This window comes from Cricetulus griseus, chromosome 2 (assembly GCF_003668045.3).
Source record: "Cricetulus griseus strain 17A/GY chromosome 2, alternate assembly CriGri-PICRH-1.0, whole genome shotgun sequence".
Taxonomy (NCBI): Eukaryota; Metazoa; Chordata; class Mammalia; order Rodentia; family Cricetidae; genus Cricetulus; species Cricetulus griseus.
In genome coordinates this window covers 305830614-305846171 of record NC_048595.1, presented here as the reverse complement: position 1 = coordinate 305846171, position 15558 = coordinate 305830614, and the positions used below count along the sequence as shown (strand labels likewise).

General features: G+C 40.0%; 1 protein-coding gene across 1 annotated transcript; it reads right to left on the bottom strand.

Annotated features, from left to right (window-relative positions):
- Nucleotides 1-9347: 9347 nt before the first annotated feature.
- Nucleotides 9348-10757, bottom strand: LOC100763310 (splicing factor U2AF 65 kDa subunit). The gene has a single exon (XM_027401878.1). The coding sequence runs from the start codon at nt 10755-10757 to the stop codon at nt 9348-9350; it is 1410 nt and encodes a 469-aa protein (XP_027257679.1).
- Nucleotides 10758-15558: the final 4801 nt, after the last annotated feature.

The window sequence follows — 15558 nt, the reverse complement described above, 5'->3', positions numbered from 1 at the left end:
CTGTAGCGTTAGCTTAGAGACATGAGGAATCTATGGATGATTCTGTAAAATTTGGCAGATGAGAGGATACAGATCTTCCTAAATTTTTATGGTTAAAAAAGGAAAATCTAGAAAATGAAAATTGATACAAGATTTTAAAAAGGGTTTGTGAAAAGCCTCAGGAGAGAGCCATCCTGTTAGATTCATAGCTTGAATGTGTCTTTGCACATGCAAATTAGGCCAGGTCAGCTAAGATGCATATGAAGTCTTATCAGCTTGTCAGCTTCGAAGGTTAGATTAGAAAAGGCTACTTAGAAACTTTAAATAAATCTTAAAAATTGTTAAAGATATATGTTGTATTCTAAAGAAATTAAGGCTTAATAGATAGCAATTGGAAAAGATAGTTTAAAATCTTTAAATGAGTTTTTAAGAAGTTGTTATAAAATATTCATTGGTTAAGTACCTTTTTTGGAACATCTAATGATGATTTAAATACTTTAAGTAAGATTCTATATGGAGATAATGATCCAGATGTACCCAAACAGCTAACTAAGAAGGTAGACAAGTCCTATAATTAGAGGAGGTGATTCAACATCATCAGATATATTGACTATGCAAAACCATTGGAAGCTTATGAGCTCTCCACAAAACATAGTCCGACTTCTGTTCTATGGCAGAAGGAACCATTACTATGGTTGCAACTACCTGTCTCACCAGCCTAAATATTAAACCCTTATTTAAAAAGCATTAGCCTACATGGTGCAGAAATGCCATATAGATTCTAGGAAATATTTTAGGAGAGAACCAAGAATGATACATGTCTCCTATGCTAAGCAACAGTTTAATTGGTTGTTTCAGAACAATGAGTCATGGGTGATTGCCTTTGCTCAGTTTTTCAAGAAGAATCGATAATCAGTTTGTAGCTCATGGACTGTTACAATTTGCACTAATGCATACTTTTGTATTTCCAAAATTGTAAAAAAACAGTCCTGTAAAAAATATGCTATGTTAATTTTTACCAATGATTCTATTGGGAGAGTCACTTACATAGGATATTAATAGAAAGGAATAGATAGAGCAGACAGCTCTGGCTTCAGCTCAAATAATCAAATTGCAAGCTGTTGCAGTGGTCTTTCAGATCCTGGTAAATAATTCATTTAATTTGTATACTGACAGTCACTATGTCTTTAAGGCTTATAAGGTAATAAAGACAGTCCCATGCACACAGTCTAGTAATAGTCAAGTCAGAATATTATTTGAACAAATTCAAAATGTTATTCACCTAAGAGAATTATCATGTTTATGGGTCACACTGGGAACCTATTAAATAGGCCTTTCCCTGATTGCTAGCCAAATGGAATGAATTAACTGATTAACAAAATTGGTTGATTTGGTTACAAGCTTGAAAGGCTTGTAACTTTCTTCATCCATAATAGCAAAAGTCTAAGAAAGCAATTTGGCTTAACCAGAGAAGATTGCTAGTCAAATCATCGAACAATATGGAATATGTCCACAATATGGCTATGGCTTATTTAAGGGTGAATTCTCAAGGCCTGCTCCCCAACCATTTATGGCAAATGGATGTGACTCACATCACGGAGTTTGGCAAGTTAAAAATGTGCACGTGGCAATTGACACGTATTCAGGTTTCTTGATGGCCACTCTACAAACAGGAGAAGCCACCAGACATGTTATAAGTCACTATTTAAGATGTTTTGCTTTAATGGGAATGCCAAAAATTATAAAAACAAATAATGGATCTGGATATACTAGCAAAGCTTTCCAGCAATTTTGTGCTTAATGGAAATTTGATCAAAAAACATGTATTCCTTATATATCCCCAAGAACAAGGGATAATAGAGCGGGCCCATGGTGCCCTAAAAACACCACTTCTAAGATAAAAAGGGGGGAGCTGTGCCCCCAGTCTCCACATGGTGCATTAAAGAATGCACTGTTTATCTTAAACTTTTTAAATATGGATGCCAGTGAGCAATCTGGTGCAGACAGATTCTGACATGAAGGAACTCGAGCAAATTTCTCTCAAGTCAAATGGAGAGATGTATAGAGGGGACCAGACCCTGTAATTATTTGGGGGTCGAGGGCATGTCTGTGTTTTCTTGAAGGTGGAAGGTGGACATGTGCTGGCTGCTGGAGCGGTTGATGAGATTCATGGAACAGAGAGGAATTGGACCTGGGCCCACAAGAGACTGTCGGAACCAGCTGGAATGAAACACTGGACCTGTATTTGCCAAACCTTGAGGACATCCGACCTACAGCGAGAGGACACATCCAGTTCCAGTTTCGAGATGCTTTCCAGAGTTCCAGCTTCCCTACAGATGTACTACATACACCTCTCTGAATCTGAGTGCTCATCCAGGAGCAGGCTAAGAACTCGACAACAAACAGCTTGCTTTCTTGCCACAAACAGACACACAAAACTGTTTTGCTAGTTTTCCCATTGGGAAAAAGGGCCCATTTAGGACAGTCGGATACTGGCATAAACCAGAGTGGCAGAAGCTCCTTCACAATGCTTAAACAAGACATGGAAAAAGACTTTTTTAGTTAACTTTCAAAGACTGACATTACAAACCTGATGTTAGAACTTTGGACTTTGAGCAAGAAACAGAAAGTTTCAAGGGGCATTGAGTCCCAGGCAGGGAATAAAGAAAAAAGGTTTAAAATTGTGAAACTGTTCACACCCCACAGATTGTGAGAATATCTTATTGTCTTTTGATTGTATTGTAACTCACCCTAATGTATGTTCATGACAGAATTGTTAACGTCTGTGATCTTGCTATATGTGTTATGCAAATGTTATTAGAAACTAGAAGTCAGAGTTCATTCTAACAGGAATATTACGTGTATTTACAAGCCTTTGGATAGAAGTATGTTTTAGGGAGCAAACTTTAATAAGGTCCATATCAGAGGGTCTAGAATCATTGCCACACAGATTTTAAAAGGCCATTTTTACCTTTACATGTCTTCATCCGCAGGGGAAGGTTTGCGGCCACCAGAGCTGAGGTGCTATTCTCCTGGAGGTTTCTTGCTGATTCAGAATGCTTGGAGCTGGACCATGGCCCATCCCCCACTAACCTTATTTGTTTTACAGAGACTGTTTCCAGACAGATATGGGTACAGTTTTCCTTGCCTTCAGGGAATCCTAAGACAGAAAACACATGACGGAATGCGTGATTCCACGACGGGCACCTCTGGTGAGTTGAAGGGAACCCCCTAAGAGAGGCGCTGTCATCTGTCCCAGTGCAGAGGCACAGGTTTCTTTTTATTAATTTAAGAGAGAGAGTGATTGTGGGGGACCAAATAATTCTGTTATGGAATGTTTTGGGGCCCAGCCTCCAGCTCCTGCAAACAGGAACATCGGAAATCTCTGGCCCACTATTGTATTGTATTGTTAATGCCAGTAAGGCTACTATTGTTTACCATGGCCTCAGGGTAATATGCCTCCTATTTGTATCCCTGTGAGCCTAAGCATCTGAATAGGCCTGTACGTGGGCCAAGGTGCAAGGCGTGTGAGTGACTAGAGAGGACAGAGGAATTAGGGGCAAGCAACCAGAGGAGAGAGGAGAGGAAGGAGAGAAATGGTTCCCTCGGGTCATGACAGGATGGTTAAGAAACACCAGAAAAGATGGCTAATAAAGAAATGACTCTAGTTCTAGAACATAGAACTGAGAGCTCTCTAAAGATGACAAGATGCCTGTGTTTGGTCTATATCACTGCTGGGTTGCTAGGAGCTTCCAGGTCCACACACCCCCACTCAGGTAGAACCTCATGGATTAAGGCTGAGACATGTTGGGTCATGACACTCCTGCCTTTGTATTCTGACTCTGGGTCACAGGGAGGTCCCATTTCCTCACACCCTATCTAGCAGCTGGTAAAGTCTTCACACTCTGATTTTTCTGTTTCATGCTTAGTGGCACTGACATTAAGTAGGAGGGGACAGTCCATTCCAGAATACTTTGGAATGGTCTTCCTCCTTGGCTGGGGGCCGGCCCTGACTTGTTTTCTGCAAAGTTGCCGGCCCCTTATCCTTAGTTGCTGTATTCAAAACATTAGTAAAAATAAACATTTTTACACAGAAAAAATGTAAAAAAAAAATAAATAATAAAACATTGGGAGCTTGGTTACTGTTTTTGGTGGTTATTCATGATCATCATGATAGGAGTGGGTTGGCAGTCAAGCAGGCATGGTCTTGGAGCAGTTTTAAGTAGCTGAGAGCTCACATGTGATGTACAAGTTGCAGGTAAAGAGAGACTGAACTTAATTGCATTTTTAAAATCCCCCTATGACATAGCTCTACCAACAAGGACAAACATCCTAATCCTTACTGAACAGTTCCATTAACTGGAACCAAGCATTCAAACCTAAGAAGTTGTGACGGCATTCTCATTCAAACCACAACAGCATCATATATAGATTTCAATTACACCAGAAAGCTGGACATTTGCTTTAAATATAAAAGTACTCTTTCTTTCTAAGTTGCACTTCAGTTCATGGAAGCCAGGAACTAAATTAGTTTCCATCAAAAGCAAAGGACCAGCATGGGTCTGGTTGTCAGACCAAAGTCTGGTTTGAAGTGGGAGTTGAGGCAGTTTCCTGGCAGAGGACAAAGAGTTCAATAAGACTTTCTTCCGCCCACCTCTTTACAAAGACCTTTTTTTTTTTTTTTTTTTTTTTTTTTTTTTTTTTAAGTTAAAATTCTCCTTAGATTCTGTCCTAGTTTAGCATAACATAACATAAGACCAACTTTGGGCTAGTTCTTTCCTTTCTCATATAGTTTCTAATATTTCTCATCACTAGGTTTTCAATGGGATTTTAAATCATACAGTACAGCACACAGTTAACACAGAGGTTAGTGGCAACATTAGGCTTCGCTAATAGTTACACTATCAAATAAGGTCTTCAGATATGCTCTAGCATGAAAACATTTGATGTGATATATTGATTTTCCATTATACCCAAGGAAATAACAAAGTGGTAGGGCAGCTACCTCATGCATGTAGCAGAGGCAGTTGGAATAAGTCTTTAGGTGGGCATTCTATCAGAGAAGTAGAAACTGCCTCCTGGTCAGCTCAGAATTTACCCACTTGGCAAGCTCAGACATTGCCACCTAGTCTGCAATTGTTGGAGACATTGTGAAAACAAAACAAGGCCAGGCGTTGGTGGTGCACACCTTTAATCCCAGCACTCGGGAGGCAGAGGCAGGTGGATCTCTGTGAGTTGGAGACCAGCCTGGTCTACAAGAGCTGGTTCCAGGAAAGCCTCCACAGAGAAACCCTGTCTTGAAAAACCAAAAAAAAAAAAAAAAAAAAAAAAAAGAAAGAAAACAAAACAAAACAAAACCCTAGTGATTGATTCCACTTCATTTCTGGCAGGTGAAATTTCCATTAAACTCTCGATTTTCATTGTCTCTTACTTACTTAATTTTTCTCTCTCATAATCATAAAAAAATAATTAGAGATGGGTAGGGAAATCCCTTAGCAGTTATGATTTTCTCTTCCACTACAGGGGATCTAACACTTTCTGGCCTCTGGGGGCACCTTCGTTTTCATGTTTATATGACATACAGGCACACACATACCCATAACTTTAAATAATGAAATAAATATTTTTAAAGGAAACTGGTAAGAGAATTAGCCAGATTTTTGGTAGTTATAGAAATAGATAAATCCATAGAACATGAGAAATAAAAAAAGACATAAGGACTATTTTGCTGCAACAAATTAAAAGTAACAAAAACAGCACTTTTATTTTGAAAAAAAAAGCATCTTTGGAGTTACAAAACTCATTCAATCAAACCTTCACCAACCTACTCTGACATAGTAACCCTCAGAAATAGCTTCAGAGAAAAAAATAATGAAAAAACCATTGACGGAATACATGGCCTGGGAAACTTTGAGTAAAAACCAAAACGTATGTATCTAATGCAAAATACAAATTACTATTATCTTGGTCTGTTCTTTTTATACTTGATCTTAGATAAAAGGCCAAGAAGCAATTAAGTCAATATTTTTTAAATTAAAAGCAAATTCTTTCATTATATTTTCTACTCTTATATTGCAAATATACAGATAACTGAAGAATTAGAGGCAAATTTTACTTCAAAAATTTACTATAAAATTTTAAATGGACATTGTAAATTTCTGTGCAACAGAATTTATATTCTTAGCTATACAATCATAACCTTCTCTTAAATTTACACATGGAGACTCAAACACAGAATACAGACTACTAACATGTTCAAATTATAAAACAATGATGAGACCCCATTTGAAATTGAATTGTCAGAGAAACAAAAACTGAATTGGGAATTCAGCCTCTTTCAGCTGGTAAAATGTACAGCACTATTGGGTGTGTCCAACCTTGAGAGTTTGCAGTGTTCTATTTTTCTTCTACACTGTTTGACTAACATTGGCACATTCAAAATTATGACCATGTTGCTTTTTGTTAATTTTCTTTCATTTTGGACAGAGTATCACTATGCAGCCTTGGCCTGGCACTCACTATGTAAAACAGGTTGTCCTCAAATTTACAGAGATTCCCCTGTCTCTGCCTCACTTCTATGTTTGATTTTTTTTTCCACAGTTTTGGGAGCTCATGACTTCAGGAAAAACTTGGCTGTTGGCTGTTAAGTTCTTCCTGGAGGTCCCTTAAGAGACTGCAAGTAAGCTGGGTGGTGGTGGCACACGCCCTTAATCCCAACACTGGGGAGGCAGAGGCGGGTGGATCTCTGTGAGCTAGTTCCAGGGCAGCCTCCAAAGCCACAGAAAAACCCTGTCTCAAAAAACCAAATAAATAAATAAATAAATAAATAAATAAATAAATAAATAAATAAAATAAAAAAGAGAGCCGGCAAGTAAACTCAGAAGAACAGATACTACACTTTACCTTATCCAAAAGGTGAGGAGACACCATAGAGGCTAATTGCAATTCAAAAAGACTGTGACAGCATTCACACCACCTGAACACAAGCTCAAGCCAGAAACAAAACAAAACAAAAAAGTAATCCCATCATGAGTGAAGCAAAGTGGGTTCAAAGTCTCATGTCTAGTCAAGAAGCAATTCACAAATGTAGCTGTGAGGAGAGCTCTGTTTCTGTCTCGTGGTCCTGTCTAGTGGTGAGAGTGGGGTGTTGAAATCTCCCTCTATAAGTGTGTGAGGTTCTATGTGTGATTTGAGTTTTAGTAATGTTTCTTTTATAAACATAGATGCCTTGGTATTTGGGGCATAGATGTTCAGAATTGAGACTTCATCTTGATGGATTGCTCTTTTGATGAATATGAAATGACCTCCTTCATCTCTTTTGATTGATTTTAGTTTAAATTCTAACTTGTTAGTTATTAGGATTGCTACCTACATTGCCCTTGTTTCTTGGGTCCATTTGATTGGAAAATCTTTTCCCAACCTTTAACTCTGAGATACAGTCTGTCTTTGAAGCTGAGGTGTATTTCTTGTAGGACCGTAAAGGATGGATTCTGTCTTTGTATCCATTCTGTTAGCCTGTGTCTTCTTATAGGCAAGTTAAGACCATTAATATTGAGGGATATTAATGACCATTGATTGTTCATTCTTGTTTGTTTTGGATTTGGTGGTGGTGCTGGAATTGTGTGTGGATTTCCTTCCCTTTTTTCTTTTGGCTGTTGGTAAAGTGGGATTATCTATTGGCTATGTTTTTCTGGTTGTAGTTAACTTCCTTGGGTTGGAGGTTGCCTTCCAGAACTTTCTGTAGTGTTGGATTAGTGGATATGTATTGTTTAAATCTTGTTTTGTCATGGAATATCTTTTTATTTGTCCATCTATAGTGATTGAAAACTTTGCTGGGTCTAGTAGTCTGGACTGGCATCTGTGGTCTCTTAGTGTTGGTAGAATATCTATCCAGGTAATTGCTGCCATTCCAGTTGCAGCCAGCTGTCATTCATCTGTCACTCTTCTGCCCATTATCTTCAGAGAGGGGATGCCGCAGACCACTCAGGGAGAGAACCATACTATGGGAGAATCAGGGTCTTGGTACTCGGGTTGGGACAGATTCGGCGTGACAGACAGACACAAACACAAGAGAGATTTGATGCTGCTGCAAAGATCTTTACTTCATCACCGTAACTTATTAAGCAATATAGGAACTTCAGCTTTGGCTTGAGTACAAAAAATGTGTATCATAGATATTACTAGCTCTAAGCAAGTGTTAAACCGAAAGTACAAAACAGGAAGCAGTTTTAGTCAAAATTATCTCGGTCCCAGATAGTGGTCAAGTTGCTGAGCTGACTATGACTCTGAAAATATTATCTTCCTGAACCTTAAGATTCTTTAGGCCAATCTACAATTCTCATAAAGCAATCAATAAAATCCCTATTATCCCCTGTATGTCTTCATACAAAGTCTTCTGATTGATAATACAAATATCTATACATTTGCCATAAAATCTCTCTTATGCCAGCTACAGACATAACACATCAAGGTGATCTTGCTCTGTTTAGTCTCTCCCACCAGCTCAATGATATAGACATTCTTTTTACCCCTAATGACAACTCAGTGGTTAAAGTCTTTTTCATAAACTCTTGTGTATGGCAAAGATGTAGGTATTGTCTTAATAAAAATAGGGACCTTTGTTCCTTTAGGGGATGCCACCATTTCCCATAAATCTTATAGTAAGTTCTGCCTAACTCTACCTTTATAGGAACTCTAAGCTCCTCTAAGCTTTCTGAATCATATCCTTCTTGAGCTATTCTTCTATTCTTCCTAGATATCTGGTAAGACAATTCTGCTTGCTGGACTGAATTCAAAACTGATCTAAAGCCTTTATCTTCTGTCTAAAACATCTCTAATAGAGTTCTAACTATCTTTATCTTCTGTCTAAAACATCTCTAATAGAGTTCTAACTAACTGAGGGCTATTAGTAAAAATACTTATATCCTGAGCCATCCTAGCAAGAAACTGCTTCGCTTGGATCATAGGCACAAACGAAACTTCAATGATAGCATTTTATACAAAAATTGCTAGTGAGGTGCTTTCGGTTCCTAAAACCAAAATACAGAGGTACTCAATCAACCAACACCTGATCATCTGCTGATGCTGACAAAGCCAGACCAGTCATAAGACAATAGACAAAAGTAGAAAACAACCCACCACAGACGGCGAGACAAAAGAGTCCATCTTGTCCTTTTTGGGATCCTGCCAGTGACCTCCGGGAGACCAAGCTATGAAAGCGCACACCTCAGGTCTGGACATGTTTTTAGCAATACTTGCCTCATGTCACACAGACTCCACTGGATTGGGTGTGGCAAGGGGAGATAGGAGGGGGCAAATGGGGAGGATTTGTCCCAGCCAGTCCTGCCCCCACCCTCCCTCAGCCACCTCTACCGGAAGTCCCGGCTGTGATAAGAGTCAGGGTCACAGTATTTTGTGACCACCACTTTGTTGGCGTACCTGCGGCCGGTTAGGCCCTGCATGGCTTTCTGACAGTCAAACACAGAGGTGAACTCCACAAAGATGTTTCCACAGCCAGGCACCTCCACGCCTTCCACTGGCCGGGGAATCTCAATGGACTTGACCAGCCCATACTTGCTGCACTCGTCTCGTACATCCTCTACAATCTCCTCATACTCTTCATCATCCAGCAGCTCCTTGGGCAGCACCATGTTCATGAGACATAAGACCTCAGTTGGGTGCCCGCCCATCTGCACCTGAGAGCTCATCAGGCCGGGGACTTGAACGGTCACAGGTGTCTGATTGATGGTACTCAGTGTGGCATTCTTGGATCCTACACTCGCCCTCTGGACAATCAGCTTCTTGTCCCCTAGCTGCATTCCATTCAACCCTGCAATGGCCTGATCTGTGGCGTTGATGTCCAGGTACTCACAGAAGGCATAGCCCTTGGAGAGCCCTGTGGCACTGTCCTTGACCAGGTTGAAGGCTTTCAGAGTCCCAAAAGATGTCAACAGTTCTTTGACCTTGTCATCATTCAGGTAGCTGGGCATGCCCCCGATGAACAGTTTGTGGGCAGAGTCTGGGACTACAGTGGACACAACCCCAGGCACATAAACAGAGGGATTCTCTGACATGCCAGGCAGTGGCTGGTAGTCATGAGGCCTTCGAATCTTCAATGACTGGCCCTGGAAGATAATGCCATCAAAGGCCATGGCCTGGGTCGTCTCATCCACTGAACGGAACTCCAAAAAGGCAAAGTTCTTCTCTTGATTTATCTGCACAGCCAAGACTGGGTTACCAGGGACCTGAGTCAACACCCCCAACTGCATCTGGGCATTGAAGAAGTCCTTCATAGCCTCCTCAGTGATGCCAAAAGGGATATTGCCCACGTAGAGGCGTCTGGCCTGTCTGGTCATCTGGCTCCCAACCACAGGCACCGGCATTGGGCTGGCAACCAGCCCATCAGAAGTCACGGTGGGGAGAAGGGCAGTGGCTGGAATCTGACCCGCAGCTTGCATGGCCTTGTATTGCATTGGGGTGATGTGCTCAAAGCCAGGTGGTGGCACGTCCCAGTATTTACGAACCTTCTTCTTCTCATGGCGTGGGGAACTAATCAATCCACCGTGCTCCTCTTTAGCGTATCTGGTCAAAGGTTTGCTTCTCCTTCGCCTGTCCCGAGAGGTACTGCGATGGTCACGATTACGCCTATCTCTGCTTCTCCTGTGTTTACGGTCTTGGCTTCGTGAGCGGCTGTGGCTACGCTTCCTATGACGAGTTTTCTTGTCCAGTTCCTGTTTATTCAAGTTGAGCTGCCGCTGGAACTCGTGGAAGTCCGACATGATTGGGCGGCCAGGAACAGTGCTGTGAAGGCCTTGCTCTGCTTTCCGCCTGCTTCCACTACAGCTGCTGGCTTCAGCTCCTGTCTTATATACGGTCCTAATGTTGGGATTAAGGGCGTGTGATCCCAGTACTGAGGTCAGCTTGGGTGAGCCGGATAAATCTTGTGTAGATTGGAGTGGCCTTGGATTCTCAGAGATCTACTTCTCAATCTTGAGTCCTAGGATTAAAGGTGTGTACCTCCTAGCTTCTGGCTAGGAATTTAAGGTGTGTGCCTGGTTTCTATGGCTTGTGGCTGATGGACTTTGCTTTCTGAATCCTGAGGGAAGCTTTAATAAATAATAAATAATATATCACCACAGATATTAGAAACCACATTCATTCTATGTTTAGTAAAAGGATCAAGACAGATACATCAAGTGACTGACACCCGTTAGAAAGTGGAGTTTTCAAAGCCTCAAAGACCTCTCAAAAGAAGTTAGCATATGATAAATGTAGTAGAGCAGATCACTCTAAACCATACATACATGGTAAATTATTTTCAACACTGTCATAAAAACTTCCACTATGCTATGTTTATCAAATATAACTCAAGATGATATGGGCTGATTCCAGTTATCTGATATTCTCAGTGGATGAAAGCAGAGGTACAGGAAAAATCATCATTCAGGCTTTGGGATTAAGGAAGAGAGGCTTATTATGAAACAGTATAAAGAACGTTCTGAAGCATAAACCATCCATGTATAATGTATTCACTGTGATTACATCAATAGACCTAAAACTAACACAGAAAAGGGTATGATGGAACCAAAGGAAGAAGAAAACAGTACTTGCTCATGAAGTTATATGAAGCATTAGGCAACCGGAATAATGCCATCTTCAGACTTGACACAGGGATCCATTCAAAACCAGTAATGAACCAAATAGGGAATCTTGCTGAGGACAGTACTGTGGAAAGCCTTTAACAGCATGACAAAGAAGCAATACTCTATGAGCTCATACTAGAAGCAAAAGCACTTTGCGGTCTTAATGGTAGGCATCTATACTCAAAAAGAATAACTACAGATTTCTATAATCTCTTATGCATTAGTTTCTGCCTCTCATTTAGTAGAGAGTAGTAGCCCAGGAATCTTAATTTTCAATAGAATCTTTATCTCCATCTCTGCATTCACCTTTGTCTCTTGAATGCCACTGGGCACTTCAATGTAGTAATCATGTTCATGCATAAAGCTGACATCTAATTTTTGATATGTCAGATATGGCAATTAGGAAGCCAAACTTGAATCAGTACTCCTTATTCTACATTTACTGTGGATTCTGGGACAGTTACTGGCCTTAGAGCCTGAATATAGCAACAGCATACATGTATATGAAAATTCCTGTCATCCCTGCCATAGGATGAATTTTAGTTTCATGGTAAATCTTGTGAACACCCCTTTGGTATAATCCACCACATGGTATACAAACACTTTAGGCTAAATTATTAAACCTTCAGACAAGCCTATTTTAATGTAAATATGTTGTATAAAAAGTGAAATATTAACACAATTATTAGAATATTAGCTATGTATTTTATTCATTTTTTTAACCTGATTAAACTTGATGCTGAAGAAATGAATGGTAACTCTATTACATTTTAATGGAAGATAGGAAAGAGTCAGAAGGAAGCAAAAGAGAAAAGAGTTGGGAAAAGTTCAGTTTATGATTCAGAAGTTCATGACCAGGAAATGTAAAAAAGGTGAAGATGAAAACAGATATGAGAGTGTTTAATAGCTAGAAGTCTTAGTTTGATACACTGCCTAGGCCCTTCAACTTGTATACTGAAGAAAAATTAATTGTAACTTGATTTTACTCAGTTTACTCCTTAGACTCTGCAAGAATTAAGGAAAGGAAAACCAAAGTTTGTATCTTTTAACACAGTCTCAATTTATTCACCCCTCTCTTTCTTCTGAGAGTGATAGGTCTTATATAAACTTATAGAACCCAGGATCTTGGAAATATCCTGTATAAACCAGGAAGACCACTAGTGTTCTGATGAATATGGGTTCTTATCTCTTGCTTGTCTTAAAGGTAATTGTGCATCACACTCTGTATATTTGTGCTTCTTGATTACAGCAATGCACTCTTACATTTAGAATACCAACAATAAAAAACAGCTTCAGGCTCTCAGTCTCCCTGCCCCCATTCCCACCCCCTGTGCAGGGAACAGCTGAGTCCTTTGAAGACATTCCTGGGCATTCTGCCCTCCAACTCAAGGCTTCTAAACAAAAAGCAGCTCTGAGTAGAATATGAGAGAATCACAGAAAAAAATAAGTCTTTCAAATCAAGTCCCAGTGTAGATCCTTATTCAATTATCATTTCCCAAAGGGCCCTAAACATAGAGTTAGCATGCACAAAGCCTTGGCACTTGTCTTTATGCTTGCACCTGACATTTGGTTGTAATACACAAACATCTCCCTAGAACTCATTTTCCTTCTCTTAAACATTATGTTAAAATTTTTCTGAAAAGTAAGTAACTCCCATGACAACAAAGCTGAAATGTAAAATAAAAACAGGCCTGTTTCTCATTGTAGCCCACAGCCACCTGTTCTTTGCACAGAAGTAATCCTGGCTGCTAATTTCAGGGATATTCTCTGTATATAAACAGGTAAGTAGTGTGCAAATGCAGTAGTTTTTCTTTTCTCTCTCCTCCAAAATGTATGCTATAAGTCCCTTCTTCCCTTGTGTAGCTACATCAATGTTTCTCATTCTATGATTATAATTTTATCTTCTGTGGAGATTTGAATATAAATAGCCCCCATAGGCTCTTATATTTGAATGCTTAGTCATCAAGGAGTGGTACTGTCCGAGAAGAATTAGGAGGTGTGGCCTTGTTGGAAGAAGTGTGTCACTGGGGGTGGAATTTGAGGTTTCAAAACCCCATGTCAGGCTCAGAGTCTCTCTAGGTCTATGGATTAGGATGTGGGTCTAGCTGCTTCCAGAGTACCATGTCTGCCAGCTTTCATCCTCCCCACCATGATAATAAAGAACTAGGTCCCTGAAACTGTAAGTAAGCCTCCAGATCCCCAGATATGGCACCACTTCCCAGGTTGACCAGCCAGCCAATAACCTTATGGCAGGTTGACTACATTAAACTGCTTCCTCGGTGGAAAGGATAACACTTTGTCTTTACATGGTTATGGATTTGCCTATGCTGAAACATACATTTTCTCTCTTGGGCTGTTTCCATTACTTTCTGAAGCCCTCCTTGGCATGTATCCCACAACTCTGGTATCTCCAACTTCCTGGAGTCTTCAACATAATTCAGGCTACATCTTCACAGATTCTTGCAATGGCCTTTCTGGGCCTCCATGGAGAGACAACTCTGACACACACCTGACCTCATGACCTCCTTAGCCATGAAAGAAGAATCCATAACCCCTTTCTTGTATTCTTGATTCTGCCTTGATGATAATGGACTAAGCACCTGAAACTGTAAGCAATCCCCCAATTGAATGTTTTCCTTTAAGAGAGTTTTCTTGGTCATGTAGAATCTCTTCATAGCATTAAAACAGGGACTAAGACATTTATGTGGGTTATGTGAAAATCTCATTGTTATTTTCAATTGATAATGTAACAGTCATGATGGGGGAGGTCCTTCTGTGTATATGTTTGTCTTATTGGTTGATAAATAAAGCACTGTTGGCTAATAGGGAAACAAGTTAGGTGGGACTAGGAGAGAAGGAGGATTCTGGGAAAAGTAGGAAAGGAAGAGGGTCACCATGTGATCCCAGGAAGAGAGGACAAATAAGGTCAGCGTCCTCAGTAAGATAAGTCCTTATAAAATATATAAATCAGTAGTTATGGTTGATAATTAAGACTGTGCTATCAAATAACAAATCATAGTCATTGACCAGCAGCATTGTAACTAATATAGGACTCTGTGTGTCACCTATGAACACCTGATATTTGACAAAGAAACTAAACTTATACAATGGAAAAGAGAAAGCATCTTCAACAAATGGTGCTAGCATAACTGGATTCGGACAAGTAGAAGATTGCAGATTGATCCATATCTATCGCCATTCACTAAATGTAAGTCCAAATGGATCAAAGAACTCAACATAAATTCAGCCACACTGAACGTCCTAGAAGAGAAGGTAGGTGGCACCTTGAACATATTGGTATAGGAAACCACCTTCTGAACATAATACCAGTAGCTCAAACATTGAGATCAACAATTAATAAATGTGACCACCTGAAACTAAGAAGCTTCTGTAAAGAAAAGGACACAGTCAGCAAGACAAAACGGCAGCCCACAGAATGGAAAAAGATATTTACCAACCCCACATCTGACAGAGGGCTGATCACCAAAATATACAATGAACTCAAGAAGCTAGCCACCAAAACACCAAACAATGCAATTAAAAGATGGAGTGCAGACTAAATAGAGAATTCTCAACACAGGAATCTAAAATGGCTCAAAAAACATTTGAGAAAGTGCTCAACATCCTTAGCCATCAGGGAAATGCAACTCAAAGCCACTCTGAGATGCCATCTTACTCCTGTCAGAATGGCTAAAATCAATAACACCAATGACAGTCTATGCTGGAGAGGATGGGGAGAAACAGGAACTCTCCTCTATTGCTGGTGAGAGTGCAAACTTGTGCAACCACTTTGGAAAGCAGTATGGTGGTTTTTCAGGAAAATGGGAATCAGTCTACCTCAAGATCCAGTAATTCCTCTCTTGGGCATATACCCAAAGAATGCACACTCATATAATAAGGACATATGTTCAACTATGTTCATAGCAGCATTATTTGT

Bases quoted from the DNA above. Each gene is read 5' to 3' on its own strand.
- LOC100763310 (XM_027401878.1), bottom strand. From the start codon at position 10,757: ATGTCGGACTTCCACGAGTTCCAGCGGCAGCTCAACTTGAATAAACAG.